General features: G+C 46.5%; 1 protein-coding gene and 2 long non-coding RNA genes across 3 annotated transcripts in view; 2 read left to right on the top strand and 1 right to left on the bottom strand.

Annotated features, from left to right (window-relative positions):
* Window positions 1–903: 903 nt before the first annotated feature.
* PINK1 (PTEN induced kinase 1) lies at window positions 904–21,377 on the bottom strand. The gene is made up of 8 exons (XM_072609159.1): window positions 20,913–21,377; window positions 12,876–13,163; window positions 11,781–11,881; window positions 9,819–10,001; window positions 8,812–8,975; window positions 7,215–7,342; window positions 6,399–6,635; window positions 904–1,204 (listed from the first exon to the last, which is right to left on the bottom strand). Exons 1-8 carry the CDS (start codon window positions 21,285–21,287, stop codon window positions 947–949), a joined length of 1,734 nt encoding a protein of 577 aa, XP_072465260.1. The 5' UTR covers window positions 21,288–21,377; the 3' UTR covers window positions 904–946.
* Window positions 5,590–10,004, top strand: LOC140504354 (uncharacterized). The gene is made up of 2 exons (XR_011967070.1): window positions 5,590–5,749; window positions 5,861–10,004. It is a non-coding gene; the product is annotated as an uncharacterized lncRNA (long non-coding RNA).
* LOC140504352 (uncharacterized) overlaps window positions 19,800–23,903 on the top strand; it is a 17,876-nt gene continuing 13,772 nt past the window's right edge. The window contains exon 1 of the long non-coding RNA XR_011967069.1: window positions 19,800–20,032. This is a non-coding gene — a long non-coding RNA (uncharacterized lncRNA). The remainder of the gene's footprint in view (window positions 20,033–23,903) is intronic.

Below are 23,903 nucleotides of genomic sequence, written 5' to 3'. Positions count from 1 at the left end.
CAGGGGTCTGTGTAGCTTGTAACTGTCAGAACCAGGCCTTAGACCCAGGTCTCCTTACAGCCAATAGTTTAGGGTAATTGGGCCTGAGCTTTTTTTTTTTTTAACATGTTTGTGAAAGGTGTTATTTTTGTCCCCAAACATAAAACCACTCAAAGTCCCTGTTATTCATTTCATTCATACATTCATTTGTAAACACACATTTAATTCTTGACAGTAGCTCCTACAGGTCTTAGAAGGATGTTCCACAGCACGCTTAGCTGTTTGAGATGCTTACTGTGCTAAATAGAAGGCTTTGGGGAAGCTGCTCCAAGAGCTGGATTTCTGCCTGCTCCTCCCACAAATGCACCAGGACCACCCTGTATGCCGAACAATTGTGTAGTAGGACCCTCTGCCCCCCACTCCTCCCTCCCTGCCTCTAACCCTAGAACCACAGAGCTCTGACTTGGACACACTGACACACCCAGCCTCTTTCCCTGGTGCAAAAGGATTGTTTATACTTTGTTTCTTGTTGTGTGTTGTGAAATAAAGAAATGTCATTTTCTGGAAGTGAGGATCCCTCTAAGTGACTGGGCAAACAAGGAATTGGCTTTGTCGTGACCTCTTAGTCTGATCCTTCTCATTTTATAGATCAGGAGCTGAAGCCTGGAGGTTAAGTGACCTGCTCATTGCTGCATATCTAGAGTTAATAGCTACAACCTGATCATGAAGTGACTCCTTTCAAAATCCTTCCAACAGTTAGCCAATCCAAGGCTTTGGCGTCTTCCTTGCTCTGGCTCAAGGCTCTGAGGCTGCGAGTCCACAAGTCCCCTCTCCACTCCATCTCTTATTTTCCTACCTGACGCATACACACCTGCACCTGCAAAGTCACTGAGTCTCCTTGATATACCATTAGGACACAAAGAATGTTGCTAAGTGATTTTAGTAAACCTGGGGTGACATGGGACTATCAAGGGGCCACCCTCCAGGAACAGAGAAGGAATGCAGCCTGACAGAGGGCTTCATACTCCAGGTTAGCCAGGAAGCACATCTTCATTTTGGTTTCTACCCTGCTCCCCTCTATCAGCCGGTCGGTCAGCAGAGCAGCCGCTGATTGGTGAAGGAGCCAGCCAATCATCTTGTCTGATTTCAGACTCTTCATTGCTAAAATGCTTTCACCCCAGAGGCTTAAATGGAGCACATTTGCTGCTATTCGGGCAGAAGGCCTCTAAAAGAGGAAAAAGGAGAAAGAGTCATAATACAATTACCCCACAACTGACCTTACTGTACTAAATACATAAGCACGTGACCCTCAACCATCCTGGGAGATAGGTGGTCTAGCTGCTGTTTCTTGTAAAGAAGAGGAAGCATTTCAGAAGCTAAAACTTCTCTCATATACATTTTCTCAATTGTTTTAGTTAAATGATAATTAGTTCTTTTGCCTTTAGCACAAATTCAAAATGTCTACCTCTACTCCTGGGAAGCCTTTTGGCCAGTCTATACCTGCTGAAATCTGCGCTACTCCACCTCGATGCTGAAAATTCCTTCCCCAAAGTCAGCTTTCTTCTCTAAATAACTTCTATTTTTTCCCTTTATTTAATACTGAAATTTTCTTTGCGCTCCAAATTCCCTCCTCCATCCACTGAGAAGGCAAGCATTATATCAGTTATATGTATGCAGTCACATAAAACGTGTCTATATCAGCCATGTTGCAAAAAAAAAGGAAAAAATACTTTGCACTCAAGAGTTCATCAATTATCTGGAGGTGAATAGCATTCATGATTCTTTTGGAATCATCTTGGATCACTGTCAGAATAGCTAAGTCTTTCACAGTTGATCATAATTACAATACTGTTACTATATACAACGATGCTCACTTTACTCCATGTCAGTTCATATAAGTCCGGGTTTTTCTGAAACCATCCCCCTAATTTCTTATAGCACAATAGTACTCCATCACAATCATAAACCACAACTTGTTCTGCCACTCCCCAGTTGATGGGCATCCCCTCAATTTCCAATTCTATGCCACCACAAAAAGCTGCTATAAATATTTTTTGTACAAATAGGTCTTTTTCCTTTTTCTTTGATCTCTCTTTTGATACACACCTAGTAGTGGAACTGCTGGGTCAAAGGGTATGCACAGTATGGTTATTCTCCAGAATAGTTGGACCAGTTCACAACTCCACCAAGCTCTCAGTCCATTTTTCCATAATTTTTCAGCACTGTCATCCTTTTCTGCCATGTTAGTCAATCTGATGAATGTGAAGTGGTTGCTCAGAGTTTTAATTTGCATTTCCCTTTTAGTGATTTACATAAATTTTTCATATGACTTGATAGCTTTTATTTCTTCTGCAAATTGCCTGTTTACATCTTATGACCATTATTAACTGGGGAATGGTTCTTATTTTTATACATTGGCTCAGAAATGAAGTGTTTATCAAAAAAACTTGCTGTAAAGATTTTGGTATTCATTGTCTATGGTGTCTTAGCAAAATAGTTTCCCTGATCATCTTTTTTAATTGGTCTGTTTTGCTTTGTCTGAGATCATGATTGCTACCCCTGCCTTTTTTTTTTTTTACTTCAGATAAAGCATAAATAGATTCTGCTCTAGCCCCTTATTCCAACCTGTTTCAAGTAAACAACATTTTGTTGAATTCTGGTTTTTAACTCATTCTGCTATCCATTTTATGTGTGAATTCATCCCATTCACAGGTATAATTACCATGTGTTTCCCTACATCCCATTTTATTGTTTGTTCTCTCTTTCTATCCTGTTCCTCCTTCAAAGTCTGTTTTGCTTCTGAACACTGCCTCCTTTTATCACTCCTGCCCCCTTCTCCACTTGGTAAGACAGATGTACCCAACTGTGTCTGGATGTACGGTCTTCCCTCTGAACCAATTCTGATAAAAGTGAGCCACCCCCATCCCCTGACAATTTCCTCCTCCCCTGTAAAAGCTTTTTCTTGCATATGTGAGGTAATTTTCCCCATTCTGCTTCTCCTTTCCCCCTTCTCCCAGTGCATCCCTCTTTCTCACCCCTTCTTTCCCCCCACCAAGATCATCACAACACAAATCAGCTCACACTTGTGTCCTCAGACTATGTAGACTCCTAGCTGCCCTAATAGCGATAACATTTTTAGGAATTACAAAGCATTATTTTGCCATGTAGGAATTTCTATGTAGGAATATAAGCAGTTTAATCTTGAGTCCTTTATGATTTTCATGTTTGCCTTTTTATGTTTCTTTTGAGTCTGGTATTTAAAAGTCAAGTTTTCTGTTTGGCTCTGGGCTTTTCATTGGGAATGCTTGAAAGTCCTCTACTTCATCAAATAGCCATTTCTTTCCCCTAAATTGTAATCAGTTTTGCTACATATGTTCTTCTTGGTTGTAATTCTAGCTCCTTTGTCTTCCAGAATATCATATTCCACGCTTTCTAATCCTTTAACTTGAAAGCTGCTAAACCTTGTGGCTCCACAATATTTGAATTGTTTCTTCCTGGCTGTTTGTAATATTTTCTCTTTGATCTGGGAAGTCTGGAATTTGGCTAAAATATTCTTGGGAGTTTTCATTTTGGGGATTTCTTTCAGGAAGTGATGGGTAAATTCTTTTGATTTCCAGTTTACCTGCTGATTCCAAGATATCAGGGCAGTTTTCCTTGATAATTTCTTGAAATATGATTTCTAGCCTCTCTTTTTGATCATGACTTTCAGGCAGTCCAATAATTGCTAAATCATTCATCCTCATTCTATTCCCCAGATCATTTGTTTTTCCAGTAAGGTGTTTCATCTTTTCTTCTATTTTTTCATATTTTTGTCTTTATTTTATTGCTTCTTAGTGTCTCATGGCATAGTCATTAGTTTCCACTTACCCAATTCTAATTTTTAAGGATCATTTTCTTCATTGAGCTTTTGTACCTCCATTTCCATTTGGCCAGGTCTGCTTTTTAAGAAATTCTTCTCCTCAGTGAATTTTTGTGCCTCTTTTACCATTTGATCTATTTTTAAGGTGTTATTTTCTTCAGTGTTTTGTGTGTGTGTGTGAGTGTGTGTGTCTCTTTTACCAAGTTGCTGACTCTTTTTTCACAATTTTCTTGTATCACATTTCTTTTCCCAATTTTTCCTCTATTTCTCTTACATGATTTTTAAAATCCTCTTCTAGGAATTTTTTTCTTTTGGCCTGAAACCAATTCACATTTCTGTTTGAGGCTTTGGATGTAGCTGCATTTGACTTTTTCATCTTCTGAGTTTGTATTTTTTTTAAAGTCAATATTTTATTTCAGTTTTGCTCTCGAGGAGCTCATTTTATTTTTTTAATTTTTAAAATTTTTTCTTTCTTTTCTAATTCAGCATTTAATTTTTTACATTTGTTTTTAAAACTTTGAGTTCCAAATTCTTTCCCTTCCTCTCCCCCCTACCCCCCAGTGAGAAGGCAAGCAATTTGATACAGGTTATACATGTGTAATCATGCAAAATGTATCCGTAATAGTCATGCTGTGAAAGAAACACAGACAAAAAGTTTGTGTTTTGTCCTTCCCTGTCACCACTGTAGCTTTCTATGGTTCTGTTCTTTGTGTTGTTTGCTCGCTTTTCCAGCCTATTTCCTGGCTTTTAACTTTATGTGAAAGTTGGGCTCTGCTCTTGGGGTGGGGCAGTTGGGCATTGTCCCTGCTGTTTACAGAGCTAGTTTGGGGAGTCTCTAAGTTTTCAGTTTTTCCAGGTTGTTATGAACTAAGGAGAGGTATGGTCACTGCTCTCCTGGCCTCTGACTGAGCACAAGCATCTTTCCCACCCCGGACTCGTGACCAAGGTCCCCCACTCCCTTGCAGCTGTGTATGCACCTGCGGCTAGTGCCAGCGCTCTTCCTCACCTTGGGACGATGGCAACAGCAAAGGAGCCATTACTATCTGTGGACCCTGGAAGCTGTTCCTATCAATTCAGTCATCCCCAAGGCCTGCCACTGGTTTGTAGGGTGAAGCCTGCACTGGACTGTGCTCCATTCTGACCCCAGTGAGGCAGACCTTCTCTGCCAACCATTTAAGTTGTCTTGGGCTGAAAAATTGTTTCCTCTTGTCCTTTTATTAGTTCTGCCACTCTAGAATTCATCTTAAGGTGTGATTTTAAAGTTGTTTGGAGGGGAATTTGGGAGTCCCTGCCCTTACTCTGCCTTCTTAGTTGTTATTTTCAACTTGTCTTATGCCTCTTTTACTAAGCTCTTCTCTTTTTATCATTTTCTTGCATCACTTTCTCCAATTTTTCCTCCATCACTTTTATCTCGTCTTTAACTCTTTCAGGATTCTCACTGGGCTTGTGTACAGTTTGCACCCCCCGCTCCCACTGCTTTAGGGCTTTTGTTTGGAGTTGTTTTCTCACTGTTTTCTGGTCTTCCCTGCCACCAGAGGAGCCTTTGTCAAGTTCTTTTTTTTGTGTGTGTGTGTGTCATTTTTCTCATTTTTCCAGACTGTTTCTTGACTTTGAATTTTATATTAAAGTTGGGCTCTGTTCACCTTAGGAGGAAGGAAGGTACTGTTCCAAGCTTCAGGCTTTTTCCTGCTGCTGTTTTCAGTTAGCTGGGGGTGGGGTGGGGATGGGGGTAGGGGGAAGGAGAAGGGGCAGTGAGGCCTGCAAATTTTCCAAGGAGGTATGATCTGGGGAGAGGTGTGAGCTACTGCTCTCCTGATCTGTGCTCTGGTCTTTTGCCAGGAACAGCCCCAGCTTCCCTACAGTCCAAGTGCTGGTGCTCCTCTCTGCCTTGGAACCAAGACCCAGAACTAGGTATGGGCAATAGAGCTGCCCAACAGCACTTGGTCCTGCATGCAGTATCAGCTCAGGGTGCCCTGTAATCTCTGACCAGCTATCTAATCATCCCTTTCCATCTCTGTCCAGTAGGCTCCCAAAGATGGAGCTGCCCACCTCCAAGGCCCAGTGCTAGTACTGTCACTGTGTGTGCTCCTGGTTGCCCCCCACCTCAGCGTCAGACCTCTCCTTCAGAGTGCTGGAGAGATATTCACCCTGTCCTTTTCTTGGCTCTCCTGTTCCCAAATTTGATTTGAGGTGTTACTATAAAGTTGGGGGGAAACGTTGAGAGAGTTTGGCTGGGTCATTGCATCTACCATCTTGGCTCTGCCCTTTCTTCTAAATGACACCTAACAATTTATATACTCTCCCAAAGCGAGGAAAATGAACTGAAATTCCTAGGATTCTGACCAATCATCTGCTTAGCCATGTGGCCCCCTGCTTGGCAGAAAAACTAAATACATTTTGAGCTTATTATATGTAACTCTCTGTGTTACCTACCAGTTTCTCAGTTAGTGCTCATCAAAACCTGGCAGCCCCTGCAGGTGAACTGAGTTTTCAGGCCTTAAGACAGTGTCCCAGGTAACAAACTAAAGGTGACAGAAATGGGGTTGGCATCAGTCCTCACCTTGCTGGCATCTCGTTGGAGCAGTGCCTTCACCAGCTGCCTCACATCCAAGGGCACATTCTCTGGCAGTTCAGGAAGCTGAGACTCATGGTAACTGCGGCTTTCCAGCTGGGTCTTGCCATGTCCATAGAAGGGATTGGGGAGTCCAAAGATCTCATAGGCAATTGCTCCCACTGCCCAGGCGTCAGCTTTGCTGTAGTCAATCACTACCCCAGGACCAGGACAGGCTGTTGACACCTGCATGAGAAATAAGAAAAAGGTGGAACACCTGCCACCTCTGTGCTCTTGGTATTTCGATAAAGACTGTAGGTCATGTGGTCTACTTACGTAAGTCAAAATCACAATGGGCATTTGCTGGCCCTGGCATGACTAGACTTGCTCCTTACTTAGAGAACCTCCCATGTCCTTTTTAAGCTCAGATAGAACTTACAAAAAGTTAAATGTCCTCCTAGTAATGGTTAGAAAAGGTCTTCATTGAGTGTTATGGGCCAGAAAACATAATCTATATTCATGTAGCACCTGAAGGATTACAAAGCATTTTCCTCAAAAGTATTATCTCCATTTTAAAGAAGAAATGGAGGCTCAGAAGTCAAGTGACTCTGCCTTCAGCCTCACCACTTGTGTCTGAGCCTGGATTTGAACTGAGCTCTCTCTCCAGATCCAGTGCTCTTTATATCCACCACACACATGCAGAGACCAAGGTCTTAGAGAATAACGGAGGGTGAGATCTTGGACCCACTGTGTAACGGGGGAAAACCCAACCATCAAATACAGGGAGGGGTTCTTGCCTGATGACAAACACACAGCAAGAGTTACCTCAGGAGCCATCAAGCAGCTATTTCCTCCCCGGTCCACGTACCAGCTGGTGAAAGGCAATTGGAGGCCAATGCTCTCATCAGCCAGACAGCAGCCAAAATCTGTTATTACCAGCCAGGGGCAGCCAGCTGGTAAAGCAACAGGTAAGAGTCAATGAACAATCAATGGAGAGGACCCTTCTCCCTCCCTTCTCCAATTCCCACTGGCTTCAGACCTAAAGCAATGGGTCACTGACTGGTCCTGGGGGTCACCTGGTCCAACCCCTCTCATTTTACAGATGAGGAAGCTGAGACCCCTTCAGTGTCACAGGACAAGTTAGGACCAGACCATTGCCAATTTCTAGTCCAGGGCACTTTATGAAACCTGCTGCTGCCTCTCACTGCAGCAGAAGACAGGTCAAAGGGGCCAGGCATCTGGGCAGTGAGGACAGGGTCTATTTGGGAAAATGGCTGGTGTGGTGCTTATACAGTTTGAGACGATTTCTGGGTTATGTAATTATTTTATTAATAACACCAGCCTTTTAATAAAAGGATGGTCATCTGGCCATTTCTCTCTTGGACCAAAGACCACCATGATATTGAGCTTACTGCTTATATATCCATTGGAAGATGGGTGTTCTGAGGGTACCAATCAACTCTTGATTGGTTAACAATTAATCAATGAATATTACAAAGAACGACTGAGAATGAAATCACGTCAAGGAGAGACCACTGCCAGCCTTGAGCTCCCCCAAATCTGAGTGGAGCACCATGGCTTCCCCATCTGGTAGAGTCTGATCAAGACTGTTGAGGAAGTTCGGACTCAGTGCCAGTAATATGCTTCAAGAGACTCAACTTTTGAAATCAGGACTTGAATCTCTCCAAATCAATGGCTGTTAATAATCATTTCTCTCGCTGGCATCCCAGAGGACTGGAAGACCAGGTGTAGTGAAGGGTGTGCCCTGATTTACGAAAAACCAATTTGCAAATATCCAAAATTAAGGAACAGAAAAAAACAGTGGTCATTTACTATTTATCAACTGCATTAAAAGAAAAAATGCCATAGGTGTCCTTATGGATTTGGAATTGTAAGGCTCCAGAAGGCCATCTTACTACCTAAGAGATCTTGCACTTGTGGACAGAAGCGAAGTGATAGATAGAACACCAGACTGGAATTGAGGAGGACCTGGGTTCAGATCCCAACTCTAACACTGAACACTAGTTGTATGACCCTGGGCAAGTCAGCTAGCCTCTCTGTGCCTCACTTTCCTGATCTATAAAATGAAAGAGTTAGACTAGATGGTTTCTAAGATCCCTTCCAGTTCTAAATCCTGTGAACCTCTGACCTTGATTTATGCAACTGACACATTTCCTCATTTTAGAGATGAGGAAACTGAGGCTCTAGGGAAATGACTTCTCCAAGGCCTCACAGGATTTAGACACAAATGGTTTGGTGCTCTGACTTCTAAATCCAGGGCTCTCATTAATGGCTGCCCATGTTCTAGACCTAAAATGGGCCTGTCAAGGACAACAGGAAGGAACATCTGCAGAAGGGGGTGGCTCTTATCTCTGCCTCACACCCTGAAAGGGAGAAGAGCTGGTGGGACCAGGCTACCTACCTGAGTCAAACTCCACCAGGATGTTGTCTGACTTTAAATCCCTGTGGGCAATGCCTTGCTGAACCAGGTGAGCCACCCCTTCCAACAGCTGCAGGATCATCATGGTGGCAAGGCGGGGGCTTGGAGGGCACACCTGCAGGTACTGGCGCAGCGTCCAGGGGTAGCTGGGCACAGGGGCAGATAGGCTCACTTGACTGGCTCATTTCCCATCTCCTATGCCTTGGACTGGCAATGATAAAGTGACTTCCCTTTGCCTCTCTCTGGGACCTGCCTGTCTTCTTATTTCCACTCTGTATTCTATACTCTCCCCCACTTGTTCTGAAACCCAAAATATGGCACATTGTGGCACCAGCCCAATCACCAGCCAGCAGGGGTTGTGGGGCATGGGGAAGGGAGTAACACACACATCTTAACTAGTGTGCATTCATATCCAGCATCTCAGAATCTACAGGGCTGGAAGGGCCTCAGCAGCCATCCCATCCAACCAAGCCCTCTTGAAATGACTTTGTTCAACTCCATTCAGACTCTGCATTTAGTGAGCAGGGCACACAGTATATTCCCCCAGTGGAATGTAAGCTTGTTGAGGGAAGGGCTATTTTTTGCTGACGTCCTGACATAGCAGGTGTCAAATGTTTGTCGAACTAGGTTGAATTAAATAACATAACCCATTTTTATAACACTTGAAGGTTTACAAAATACAAAATCTCCTGGGGCAGCTGGTGTGTGACAAATGTGTTAGTGATTACTCTCTACATACCAGAGGAAATGCAAGGCCAGATTTCCTGTCTCCACAGCCAGCATTCTTTATACTACACCCTATTCCTGAAGGGAGGCTCTTCTTAGTTAAGTTTTGACACATCCCACTTGGAGGCTTTTTCTCCCAGACAGCCCCTTGTATCTCACACTGCATGGTAACCATGCAGTTGTACATGGCCAGCTCTCTCACTCCAAAATGAGACAGCTCCCCAGGCAAGGCCCAGGCTCCCATAGATGCCACTGGCACTTACTTCTTCATCACGAGGAATAGTGTTCGTCCATGACCCAAGCCTGAGGGGCAGAGCTGGGGAGGCAGGACATCAGGGTAGTCCACCAGGGCCCCGGGCAGGAGGGGAACAGATGAGGTGAAGGCTCGGAGCACTCGGATAATGTTGGGGTGTGGGGCCAGCTGCTTGGAACCTCTCTCATGTTTCCTGTTTCAAAGTGAGGGGACACATCAGGCCAAGCCATGGACATGCAAAGTACAATTTGACTGCTCTAACTGTATAAGGAATGCTAACATGGCAGAGGCCAGGTATTTATATAAGACCCTTCTTCCAAAGCATGGGGCCATGGCATGCAGGCTGCCAGATCTAAGATCATATGTACCGGATTGGAAGAGCATTTACTTTTACCTTATAAGCAGGTTACATTAAGATCTGTGAGAAAATGCTGGTTATTCATTCATCTGATGGACATATTAAGTATCTGTGACATATAAGGGCCAGAAAGACCTATCTTAAGTCTATCAGGGGCCTCACTTACTATCTTATTCATATAATCTATATTCATATCTTAGCCTTCTGGCACTACTACCATGACTTACCTGCTCAAAATTCTGCAGTGGCTCCCCACTGCCTACAGAATAAAGGTCAAACTTCTTAGCAGAGCCCCCAAGCTCATTTACACCTCAGGAGGATGGGGATTCAGAGCTGGAAGGGACCCTGGAGACCATGTAGTCCAGTTTTCTCATTTTACAGACCAGGAAACTAAGGGCCATAGATACTGAGTGACTTGCTTGAGGTCCCCAAGCCAGCTTGGTACAACAGAGAGGACTTTCTCTTTGGAGTCAAAGAAGCTAAGTTTGAACTCAGACTGATACTTAGAGATTCTGACTTCATCCTCTCTCAGCCTCAGTTCCCTCATTAATAAAATGATGGAGGTTGGACTAGGTGCCCCAGGAAGTCCTTTTTGGCTCCAGATGTGATCCTCAGTCACATGCTCCTGGATTCAAACCCAGGCAATGTAAGCTCCTTAAAAGCAGGGACCGTTTTGTGTTACTGACTTTGTATTCTCAAAGTCTAGCACAGAGCGTTTGTGGGCCTGGACGCAGCCACCTTCTCTTGTTGCTGCCTCACTTTTGTTTCCCACTCTCCTTCTCCACATGTGACATTCCAGTCAATATGTGAACTCTCTGGCCTCTGTGTCTTTTCTGATGACTTCCTTGCTGATATCTGTGCAGAGGCCCTAGCTCACAGCAAGGCCCCTTGCATTCTGCACTTCTCTTTGCTCTTAATGGATTTTATGTAGCTATCACCTGTGTACACCTCATTGTCCTGCTACCCCAGAGGAGTCACTGTATTTACCTTAGTGTCTCCTCCTGTATCAATCACAGGTCTACTACCAGACTGAAAGATCAGTGCTAACCAGCTCCAAATATATGGGCATGTGCTTGTGGAAAACCACTAGAGGGTGCCCTCCACCTGCATTCTGTCAGCAGGAATCTGGGATGGGCATCAGCAATCTAAAAACTGGGAATCCTGGAATGGCCTGATCCTCAGTCTCTTATTTCTTTACTAAGCAAACTAAACCTTAGGACACACAACCTTAGAGGCTGCAGTGCCAGGCTGGGGGCTGCCGCCCAGCTCGGCACCAACAGGGATCTTGGTGGGCCCTAGGTCAGCAGGCTTAGGAGTCCACTATCCTTGGCTCCAGAGTCAGGGGGAGATGGGTAGGTGGAAAGGGCAGGCTCCTACCTCCTGAGGAAGCCTTTTCTACCTTGGACAGCTCTCTTCATCTCTAGGCCTAAAATGATTTATTGACAATTTTTACTTGTGGCCCCTGGTTCTGTACTCGGGGGCCAAGGCAAATGACTTTGCTGTCTCTGCCAAGTCTGTCCTCTGCTGCCTTCCAGTGCTGTAGTCCTTCTACTATGACCCACTGTTCGCTCATCCCCCACCCCCCAATCTTCACCAAAGGTTACTGACTCTTACCTGAAAATGGTGGCCCCATATTCCCCAGACAGGGCCATGCGGCTGGCTGGAACCAGTTCCTGGCTCATGGTGCTGAGGATGGCTTCACTGGAGGAACCTGCCTATGGTGAATTCCCAACAAATAGAGCATTATATAAACACAAGGGGCATCAGATATAGGATGAGACAGGGTGTTAGGAGAGTGGACTATCATGGCAAGGTGCAAGCATTACCAATGGGCTAGGCTGAGAGCACCCCACCCCCAAGCCCCCATCTCCCATTTCAACATCAGAAACAGAGTCTCCCTAACACTGAGCACCTTTTGGTGACAGGCCAAGTCTTCATTCCCTCTCATGGAAGCAGGGGGTAGGGTATGGGATATGGGGTGCCAGGTGACCTCCTTAGAGAATGAGGGAGAAAGGGCAGGACAAACACCCTGAACCTCAGACTCCTAACAATCCAAGCACCTATAACACCTGGGGTGAGCAGAGGTGGTGGGGCAAACCAACTCCTGTCACTTGGCTCTGGTAGCTGGGTCTAAATTAGCTTGCTTGGTCTTCTTTGGCACATGCCCATGTTACCTGGTGCTGAGCTTTGCTTGGGATGATGCAACTCAAGTTCTCCTTCCATTAACCATGAGATTCATGGAAAGAGCCCACGTCCCATCCAGATCAATCTTTCTGGTTTTTATAAGTGAAACAGCTGTCACTCACCAGTTATTCCTCACTTCTCATTTCTGACTCCAAACCTAATCAATAGAAGTGCTCAGGCTAGCCATTCCTCTAACAAAGCCAGACTACTTGGCATCTTCTCAGATGGTGTGTCCTGCCCCTGGAATGTTAGTAAACCATAGGGAAGGAAGGCAGCCTGACAAAGTACATGTTCTGAGGGTTTGAAGCCCCCAAATCAGCCAGTCAAGGCTCTGGGCTCTGGGAAGCTTGTTTACTAGTTAGAGGTCTGTGACCTGGAATCTCTCATGAGGGAGGACACTGAAAACATCCTTTCTGATGTCTGTTCATTGACTGAAGAAGTTTATTTTGTTCCTTAAGACTGGTACTCTCACAGGAAAGCTGCTTTCTCCAAAGGGCAAAGGGTAAGAGGGGGTGAAGTACTTACTGAGATGTTCCACATCATCTTGATGGCTAAGGGAAAGGCCGTGGCAGTGTGCTGAGCACTCTGCTTGCTTTTTGCCTGCGGGTCAATGGCTGGATCCTGTCCCAAGACAAGGCTATCCCTGCGGCCTTCCTGCTTCTGGGGCCAGCTGGGCATGGTGGCTTCATACACTGCAGCACTGCACCCCTTGCCAATGGACTGTCCAATGAGGTATTCCTCCAGCTGGAAGCCCTGCCAACGTCTACTTGCCAGAGGGTCAGGAAGAAGCTTATTTTTCTGGGTAAAAATTTCCTGTGAGGGGAGAAAAAAGGCCCTGGTGAAGCAAGGGGCTAGCTGAGGCCTGTATGCCCACAGATGTGTGGACAGAGCAGTGCTGAGGTAGAGAGGTCACTCAAGCAAGGTCAGATTAGGAGCCAGCAGAAACAGAAACAACTGTCCTTTGTTGCTAGGCTTGAGCGCAGGCCAAAAGTTGTCTGGCCTCTTTCTTTTGCTGTTCAAAGCAACTTTGCTGCAAACACTCATTTTTTTTCCTGCACAGCAAAAAGAATAACTGATTAGGGGTCAGAATTTCTGGGCCGTGCAGCTGGCACAATTACTGACATGCTGCCCATCTGTCTCTTGGCACCAACTCAGAGCCCTCTATGCTACAGAGATATATCTCTTTACAAAAACCTTAGATGACAAGTATTAGACAGGTGCTGGGCACGCTGATGAGGATGATGGGCAGTGTGCCACAGCTGGCAGTCAGGCTAATGACTTGTTAATGCCTTGAGTTCACTACTGCGCACAACCAAAATCTAAAGACAGAGCAAAGTCCCTACATCAGTCATCTAATGAAGCTGATTCTCCCTCTCAGTGTGGAGGAGAAAGTCTTAATAACGAGTGAAATCTTTGTCAGGACATGTTGGAAAAAGGAAAGACTTTATGATGGGTCATCCACCCTAAAACTGGCTTTCCTCTTTCTGCTAATGGATCTTCCTTCTCCTAGAGGGACCGACTCCTAATAGCTGGTCTCTCCTTCTTTTCCTTGTCTCTCACAGTCAATGAGTCCCTCCCTAGAAGATCCCTAAGCCCTAAGGACCTAAGATTTTTGTGTGTCTTCAGTCTGTTCTTTCAATTCCTTCTCCTACCGCCTTGGTCCAAGCCCTTATGACCCTAATTCATAGAATCTGAAATCTAGACCTGGAAGACATCTCTGGTCCAACTCCTTCATTTTACAGATGAGGAAACTAAGGCCCAAGGAAGGTAAGTATCTTGTCCAGGTTCACTCAGATAAAAATCAGGGGCAGGACTCTTGCCTGTACCACACTGTGTCCCCTTGCCTCCAGTCTCTACCCTTTCCCAATTCATCCTGTGAAGGTAGTCAAATGAATTTTCCAGAAATACTGCCTTAATCATGTCACTCTTCTCCTGAAAAGCCTTCAGAAGGCCTCTGACCAACACAATTAAACATGGAACTGTGGAATCTGGCCCTGAGTGACACCTCAAAGAGTGGGGGAAATTACTGCCTTGTGAAATGTCTGTATCACTTCTGGGTAGCTCTGATTGGAGGATATCCTCCCCTCCACTGACACTTGGCTCTAGCCACACTGGTTCATACATCAGCCAAACACGCCTTGCACAATCCTGTCTCCACCTTCTTCTCACATTCACACTGCTTTCTCTCCGGGTGACCTTATCAATTCTCATGGGTTCAATGACCATTTCGGTGCTGATGATTGTCAGGTCTACATACCAGCTCGGTGGCACAGAGGACAAGCGTGCTGGGCCCAGAGTCAGACCTGAGTTCAAATTCAGCCTCAAACACTTACTAGCTGTGTGACCCTGGGCAAGTCATTTAATCCTGTTTGCCTCAGTTTCCTCATCTATAAAATGAGCAGATAAGGAAATGGTAAACCACTCCAGTATCTCTGTCAAGAACACCCCAAATGGGATCACAAAGAGACAGACATGACTGAAATGACTGAACAGTCCCACATACCACAAGCTGCCTACCATGCATTTTGAGCTAGTTGTCCTGTAGGCTCCACAAAATCAACATGTCCAGAAGAGAACTCATCATCTCCCCCACCCCCAATATCCCCTCTTCCTAAAGAGTGCCCTTCTGGTCATCCACATTTGCAGCCTCAGTATCATCTGCTCTCCTTCCTCTAACTCGCCTCCCACCAACGTCTGCTGCCACCTCCATGTCTTTCACTGCCTTTCCTCCCTCTCACACAGCCACCGCCCTAGTATAGGCCTTCTTATGTCTCTTTGGTTTCCCTTCCTCAAGTCCCCATACTCCAATCTAGCCTCCACTGAGCCACCAAGGGTGGCTCCTAAATCACCGCCTGTTCATCTCCTGGAATTCACGATCTCTGTACATTCATCATCCTGCAAGATCCATCAACTCTGAAATTCTCACCTCCTCAATACCAGCTGTTCTCCCTCCAGACCCTCCTTCACAGTGCTGAGTACATGGCAGACCCTTAAATGTTCTTGACTCTGACACTTCCCTCCTCACCTCTGCCTCTCAGAATCCCTGGTTCACTTTCTCCATGAAACTTTTCCTACTTCCCCCAGCTGCTAGCACCTTCCTTCCCCAAACCACCTTAAAACAACATTCTGTACATATTCGACACAGCTTAAAGAGCTATTTGAGTCCCACAGGCTGGTTCCCTCGTCTTTGTGTTCCTCCCCCTTTGCTCCCACTTTTCTGGACATACAGCAGGAGCTTAATAAACACTTGCTGAGTGATTCCCTCTGTCTGGGATGCTCAATGACCTACCAAATTCCAGAACTCCCAGGTGAAAGAGAAAATATTGCAAGCAGCTAGAAAGAAACAATTCAAGTATTGTGGAAATACAATCAGGATAACACAAGATCTAGCAGCTTCTACATTAAGAGATCGAAGGGCATGGAATAGGATATTCCAGAAGTCAAAGGAACTAGGACTAAAACCAAGAATCACCTACCCAGCAAAACTGAGTATAATACTTCAGGGGAAAAATTGGTCTTTCAATGAAATAGAGGATTTTCAAGCATTCTTGATGAAAAGACCAGAGCTGAAAAGAAAATTTGACTTCCAAACACAAGAATGAAGAGAACCATGAAAAGGTGAATAGCAAAGAGAAGTCATAAGGGACTTACTAAAGTTGAACTGTTTACATTCCTACATGGAAAGACAATATTTGTAACTCTTGAAACATTTCAGTATCTGGGTACTGGGTGGGATTACACACACACACATGCACACACGCACACACACATAGAGACAGAGTGCACAGAGTGAATTGAAGAGGATGGGATCATATCTTAAAAAAAATGAAATCAAGCAGTGAGAGAGAAAGATATTGGGAGGAGAAAGGGAGAATTGAATGGGGCAAATTATCTCTCATAAAAGAGGCAAGCAAAAGACTCATTAGTGGAGGGATAAAGAGGGGAGGTGAGAGAAAAACATGAAGTATACTCTCATCACATTCCACTAAAGGAAAGAATAAAATGCCTACTCATTTTGGTATGAAAACCTATCTTACAATACAGGAAAGTGGAGGATAAGGGGATAAGCAGAGTGGGGGGGGATGATAGAAGGGAGGGCATGGGGAGGAGAGTGCAATTGGAGGTCAACACTCATGGGGAGGGATAGGATCAAAAGAGAATAGAAGTAATGGGGGACAGGATAGGATGGAGGGAAATATAGTTAGTCCTATACAACACAACTATTATGGAAGTCATTTGCAAAACTACACAGATTTGGCCTATATTGAATTGCTTACCTTCCAAAGGGAAGGGGTGGAGAGGGAGGGAGGAAAAGAAGTTGGAACTCAAAGTGTTAGGATCAACTGTAATGTTCTTACCACTAGGAAATAAGAAATACAGGTAAAGGGGTATAGAAAGCTATCTGGCCCTACAGGACAAAAGAGAAGACAGAGACAAGGGCAGAGAGGGATGATAGAAGAGAGAGCAGATTGGTCATAGGGGCAATTAGAATGCTTGGCGTTTGGGGGGGGGAGGGGAGAAAAGGGGAGAAAATTTGTAACCCAAAATTTTGTGAAAATGAATGTTAAAAGCTAAATAAAAAAAAAAAAAAGTAACTGATCTGAGCCTCAGTTTCCTCCTCTGTAAAACGTGAATAACACCAGCATCACCTACCTCACGGGCTGTCATGAGGTAAGTGCTTCATAAACTTATGGGACCAAATTAAAAGAATAGCTAATTATTATTAATGCCTAATTATTGCTTTAAGGTTTGCAAAGCACTTTACACATTATCTCATTTGGCCCTGAGGAAAGTACTATTATTATTCCCTTTTACACATGGGGAAACTGAGGCACAGAAAGCTAAGAGACTTGTCCAGGGGCTCACAGCCAAACAGCTGAAGCGAAATTTGAACTCAGGCCTTCCTGACTCCAAGTCCACCACTCCTTGCACTGTGTCATTTTTGTCTCACATATGATATTTGTTACTTTATATGTGCCTCATTTTGCCAACAAACTGCAAGTTCTCTAGGTCAGTGGCCATGATTTTTGGCCCTCAAGTCATAAGAGTTGGGTTGGAGTGTAGGCTGTACCACCTATTAGCTAAGTGGCCTGGACAAGTCATCTGACCTCCTGTCCCTGTGTCCTCATCTGTAAAATAGGGCTATCTGTTGAGAGCAACGCTGGGCAAGCATTGAAGCCATAGGCATATGGGAGATATTATCACGATCTTTGCATGTCTCACAGAATTCAAAAGAGTAACCTGTGCCTGGGAAAGCTCCAATAAATATGTGCTGATAGAATCTAAAAATGAACTGAGGTGAGACCACTCATCTAGTCTCTGTCCCTCACCACCATCCTTCCAGTCATGCAGGTTGGCAGCCTCAGCATCCCCCTCAGTTTCTCACGATCTCTTACTAGACATAAAGTAACTAAGGACGTGTAGGTGAAGGAATGAAGAAGCACAAGTATGTGGTGGAAAGGTCTCAGAGCTGGGAGTGGATCTGTCTCCTTCACCGACACACACCTGGCAGGGAACCTGCCCAGGCTTCCTGTCCTTGGCCTCTGCTCATCACAAGGGCAAGAAGAGCCAAACTACAGAATCTGGGGTCACCAAGGACTGGCCCAAGCTCAACTGTGAGGGAGCACTGATTAGCGTGAGGAACCCTGGGTCAAGAGTCAGAAGACAGAAGTTCACGTCCCTGGTTGGTCCCGAACATGCTCAGACATCTCAAGCTGGATGTCTAGTAGTCACCTTACACTCCATATGTCCAAAACAGAATTCCTTCTCCCCCAAACTCTCCCCTCTCCTCCCACCTTTCCTATTACTGGAGAGGGCACCACGATCTTCCGCAGGCTCCCAACCTCAGTGTCCTCCTGGACTCCTCACTCTCTTTCACCTTCCATATCCAACCTTTGTACCATCTCTACAATATACCCCCTTCTCTCCTCTGACACTGTCCCTGGCTGGTGCAGACCCTCATCAATTCCTATCTAGGCTGCTATAGTAGCCTGCTTGGGGGGGTGGGGAGGGGATCCTGCTTGTTTCAAGTCTCTCCCCTCTCCAATCCATCCTCCAAATGAACCACAAAGCAGTTTTCCTCAAGTTCAAGTCTGAATGTGTCCCACCTCTACTCAAATCCTAGGTGTTCCCTACTGCCTCCAGGAACAAACACAAAGCACTGTTTGACATTCAATGTCCTTCTGAATCCGGGCCCCCTCCTACTTTTCCAGGCTTTTGCTACCTTCCACCTCAATACATACTCTTGGATCCAGTGACACTGGTGTCCAGGCTCTTCCACTTTGGAGACCCTCCATCTCTCAGCTCTGGCTGTCCCCCTTGCCTGGATTGTTCTTCCTCCTCATCTCTGTCCATTGGCTTCCCTAGCTGCCTTTAAGTCCCAGCTAAAATCCCACCACCTGTAGGAAGACTTTCCAACCCCTCTTAATTTTGGTACCTTCCCTTTCATCCTATATATATCTTGCTTGAGGGCAGGGACTGTCTTTTGCCTCTTTTTTTGTATTCTGAGAGCTTAGCAGTCAGCAGGACCTTAATAAATACTGATTGATTGTCTGATCTTGGGCAAAACCATTCCCTTTCTTGGGTCCCAGTTTTCCTTTCTGTAAAATAATCAGAGGCACTGTGCAATAGTGGAAAGAATTTTGGAACTAGCAGTCAGGAGATCTGTGTTCCAAGTCTGGGGCTGCTGAAATAACCTGTTGGGCTTCAGTCTGCTCCTCTGCAAAACAAGGATGCTGGGCCAGATCAGGGGAGGGGAAGGGCCACGAGGTTGTAGGTTCCTATGTGTGAGTGTACTACATGAGTTTAATTATAGGTCTAATTACATTTGGTATCAATTACCATTTCCTTTTAAGCTCACTAGTACAGCAGGCAGCATTCCAGTAGGGAAAGTTAGACTCTACTGAGATCATGTGTGCTAGCTAAGTGGCTAAAACATAGTTTTTGCTTAAAATCTTAAGCTGGCTGTACCCAGAACAATAAGGGGCTATAGAGCCTCCAAGACCTTTCCTATCTCTGATGTTCATGAGTTAAAGATTGGGATAGAGACTCCCTCAAAAAAGTCTCAGTACTCAAGGAACATATTGGGAGCCAATGCCCCTGGGTGCCAATGCTTCCCCCGTCCCCTGCCCCAAGCCCTAACCCAACAGGCTTGGAATCAGGGGGCCTGCTTCAAATCTAGGCTCTGCCACTTACTTGCTTACATTGTACAGCTGGGCAAGTCATTCATTTAACTTGGCCCTAGCTTCCCCATCTTTTAAAAAACAAAAGGGTTGTGCTAGATGACCTATAAGGTCCTTTCTGCCTCTAGAGATGGAATCTATATCCCTTATGACTGTCAAGTCATAAACTGAGGTAACAAGGTTTGACCAAGGATCCAGGTCACCTGAATTCAAATCTAGAACTCTTTGTGCCACATTGCATTGCTTTAAAGGGTTTGAAAATGGAAGACCCTCTCATACAAACCTCTCCTTTCACAGATTAGATTGAGGGGGACCAGCATTTATGCCAGGCACTTTGGTAAGCATGTTGTTTGTTCAGCCATTTCAGTCCTGTCTTCTTTGTGACCTCATGTGGGGTTTTCTTGGTAGAGATACTGGACTGATTTGCCATTTCCTTCTCCAGCTCCAGATGAGGAAACTGAAGCAAAGAGGGTTAGATGATTCCCCCAGGGTCACAAGCTAGTAAGTATCTGAGGCTAGAGTTGAACTCTGGAAGATGCGTCTTCCTGACTCCAGGCTTGAGCTCTATCTCCTGCACCACCTGGCACTCCTAGGTGCTAAGTGCGATTATCATCTTCATTTTACATTGGAGGAAACTTAGGATGACAAATTAAGTGACTTGACTGGGGTCATACAGTTCCTAAGTGTCTGAGGTTGGATTTGAACTCAGGTCTTCCTGATTCAAGTCCCAGTGCTCTATCCATTGTATTATTTGCTCAAGGTCAGATAGGTAATAAATGGCATAATGAAATTCAAAGGAAGTTCAAAGACTCCAAATTCAGTACTCTTTCCACTGTAACACATAATCTCTCAGCTATGATGTTCTCTGTTCTAAGACCTCTTCTAGTTCTAACACTCTATGTTCTAAGGTTCCTTCTAGTCCTGACTTTCTGTCCAAGGACTGCCCAGCACTGACACTTCTATATCCTAAGGTCCTTTCCAATTGTGACTATGTTCTAGGTTCGAAGGTCCCTTTAAGCAGTAACATTCTATGTTCTAAGATCCCTCCCGGCTCTGGCACCCTGGGTTCTAAGGGCCCTCCCGGCTCTGCCAGCCTGGGTTCTAACCCTCCCAGCTCGGACCTTTATGCTTCAAGGTGATTTTAGGCGTGACATTCCGTGTCCCCAGGTTCCTTACAACTGTGACACTGCACGTGCCAGGATTCTAAGGTTCTTGGCTCCGAGGCGGACCCAGCTCCACTCAGAGCCCGCACCTCGGACAGCGGGGGCTCCTCCCCTCCCCCCTCCCCCCTCCCGCCCGAGGCTCGGCTTTGACCTTGGCCGCCTCCGGCCGCTCGGTGTCCGCGGGGCCGGTCCTGCCCGGGCCGGTCCGCGGCCCTCACCTGGATGTCCCGGCAGGCCGAGGCCGCCCGCCGCCCCTCCGCCTGCTTCTCCTCCACGAGCCCCAGCCCCAGGCCGAAGGCCAAGAAGACCGCGCGGCCGCAGGGGGGCCCGGCTCCCCGGGCCCGCAGCACCAGCTGACGCTGCAGGCGGGCGGCCAGCCCGGCCACCGACTCCCGGAAGAAGCGGTAGCGGCTGGGGAGGCCCAGGCCGGGCCCCGGAGCCGGAGCCGCCGCCTCTCGGGCCCCGAGGCCCCAGCCCAGCCCCGGCCGCTCCGCCCGCCCTAAGCCTCCCGGCGGGCCCGGCTTGGCCGAGAAGCGCAGCAGCAGCGCCCGGCCCAGCTGCAGGCCCCGGCCCAGCGCCTGCCGCAGAGCCATGGCCCCGGCCTTGACTCAGGCCCAAACGACACCGAACAGCACCGAGCCCACCGGCCGCTGGCAGGCGCACGCGTCAGTTACTGCGCAGGCGCAAAGACCGGAGGCGGGGAGAGTTCTGCCCACGAGGTGATTGTTTACAGACTCCGCGGGGCGAGGGGGTGGGGCGCAGTGCGGCGTTAGTGCGCAGGCGCGGCGCCTGGCCCGTCTGCATCCGGGGCTCTTTGGGCTGCGCGGTCCCCACGCCTTGACCACATCTGGGGCTGGCGAGCTCGTGACTTTATGCGGCCAGCCCAGACCGCTCAGGGCATAGCGCTAAGTCAGAAAGCTTTTCTGCCTTGCTCCGTCGTTTCAGCCCTTTCCGACTGTTCCTGATTTCTTCTTAAAACTCATTTTACAGATGAGGAAACTGAGGCAAACCAGGTGAAGTGACTCGCCCAGGGTCCCACAGCTGGTCAGGGTCTGAGGCGGGATTTGAACCCGGGGAGATGAGTCTAGCTGACTCCAGGCCCGGCGCTGTCCCACCTAGCAGGGTTCTAAGGGCCCTCCCAGCTCTGACACCCGGGGTTCTAGTCCTCCCAGCGCCGACACCCAGGGTTCTAAGGGCCCTCCCAGCTCTGACACCCGGGGTTCTAGTCCTCCCAGCGCCGACACCCAGGGTTCTAAGGGCCCTCCCAGCTCTGACACCCGGGGTTCTAGTCCTCCCAGCGCCGACACCCCTGGGTTCTAAGGGCCCTCCCAGCTCTGACACCCGGGGTTCTAGTCCTCCCAGCACCGACACCCCTGGGTTCTAAGGGCCCTCCCAGCTCTGACACCCGGGGTTCTAGGTCCTCCCAGCGCCGACACTCGGGGTTCTAGTCCTCCCAGCTCTGACACCCCTGGGTTCTAAGGGTCCTCCCAGCTCTGATACCCTGGGTTCTAAGGGCCCTCCCAGCTCTGACACCTGGGTTCTAAGGGCCTCCCAGCGCCGACACCCCTGGGTTCTAAGGGCCCTCCCAGCTCTGACACCCAAGGTTCTAAGGGCCCTCCCAGCTCTGGCACCTGGGGTTCTAGTCCTCCCAGCGCTGACACCCCTGGGTTCTAAGGGCCCTCCCAGCTCTGACACCCCTGGGTTCTAAGGGCCCTCCCAGCTCTGACACCCTGGGTTCTAAGGGTCCTCCCAGCTCTGACACCTGGGTTCTAAGGGCCTCCCAGCTCTGACATTCTCTGCTCTAGGCCCCTCCCAGCTCTGACATCCTTGAAGGAAGATATATATCCTCAGCCCTTCACACAGTACCTTGCCTATGATAAATGCTTAATAAGAGTTACCTTTATGCTGCGGAAAGATCACTGGTTTTGGAACGAGAGGATCTGCTTCTGATACTCAATGCCTGTGTGACCTTGGAAAAAATCACTTAATCGTCTTGTCCCTCCATTTTCTCACCTGTTAAATAAAGGGGCTGGATTTTAGATGGTTTCTATTGTCCCTTCCATGTATTCTCCCCACTCAGTCTTTTATGTAACCAGGTGAAGCAAAAGCTGAGGGCACTTGCTCAGAGTAATTACCTGAACAAATACACCAATGGCCACCTCTCACGGCTACTGGCTCATTTCCGTATTAAATCTTTTTCCAGGCTCAAATGTAGGTTAGGTATGGATTATTGAAGAAATGTCAAGATTGCAGTAATTCTCTTAATTGGCTTGTCTCTACCTCAGCTTGAACTGAGTAAAATCTTTGTACCCTTTTGAAATATCTTCTTTCAACCCCAAACTATAACCTAGGTATTGTAAAATTGAAAATTGATTTTAATTCTGTTCTTAAAACTTAATCAAGCTGGCTTGGGTTTAACACTGCCTCACACAATGAAAATCCAAATGTCTTACCTTTATAACTTCCCCTTTCACCTCAGTTCTGGAGAACCTTGCCTAAAAGGCCAAGCTTTTCATAATTACTTCCACTCAGGATTCAATTCTATTGTGAATTGAATCTCCATGTTTATGGTTTACTTTTGTAACCATAACTAAGTGTAACCACACAACTCAAATTCAAATTGATCCAATCAAAGCTTGGTAGACTACTCCTGTTGCCTGGAAACCTTTGTCTTACCTCGTGTGGTTAGGAAGCTTTAAGAAGGGGTGGTCCAAATGATGTAATCCAATTTTGGCTGCATCATGGATAGCCAATCGGAAGAAGATACAACGATGTTCATCATGGTTTTGCTCTGTCATCTTGCTAATTATCATAAAAGACCTTGTCAGGCCTCACTGGGGTCTTTGATCTTTGGTTGCTGCCAGCCTAAGCAATAGATTGATAATGTTGAGGTCAGATTCAAGAGAGTGGTCTGAGTGTGAAAGAGTTCAGTTAGACGATGTTCTCTTTAGCTGTGGAGAGCTTTATTTATGTGAAAGCACACAAACCTTTGAGCGGAAAAGCTAATTGAGGCCCTGGGGGCACCAGACTTATGAAGCAAAATCCTAACAGGGAGCTATACAGATTTTTAGGATTTTGTGATGGTTGATGATTAAGGACAAGATAAGAAAGGATTTTATGATATAGGATGAGGGAAATAAAAGGAATTCTTTATGATTTAGGACAAAGTTTTTAGGATTTTATGGTTGGCTAAAGGTTAGGGACAAGAC

Source organism: Notamacropus eugenii, chromosome 5 (assembly GCF_028372415.1).
Source record: "Notamacropus eugenii isolate mMacEug1 chromosome 5, mMacEug1.pri_v2, whole genome shotgun sequence".
In the NCBI taxonomy this organism is placed as follows: Eukaryota; Metazoa; Chordata; class Mammalia; order Diprotodontia; family Macropodidae; genus Notamacropus; species Notamacropus eugenii.
The sequence above is the reverse complement of the archived record's forward strand: the minus strand, read 5'-3'. Positions and strand labels throughout refer to the sequence as shown.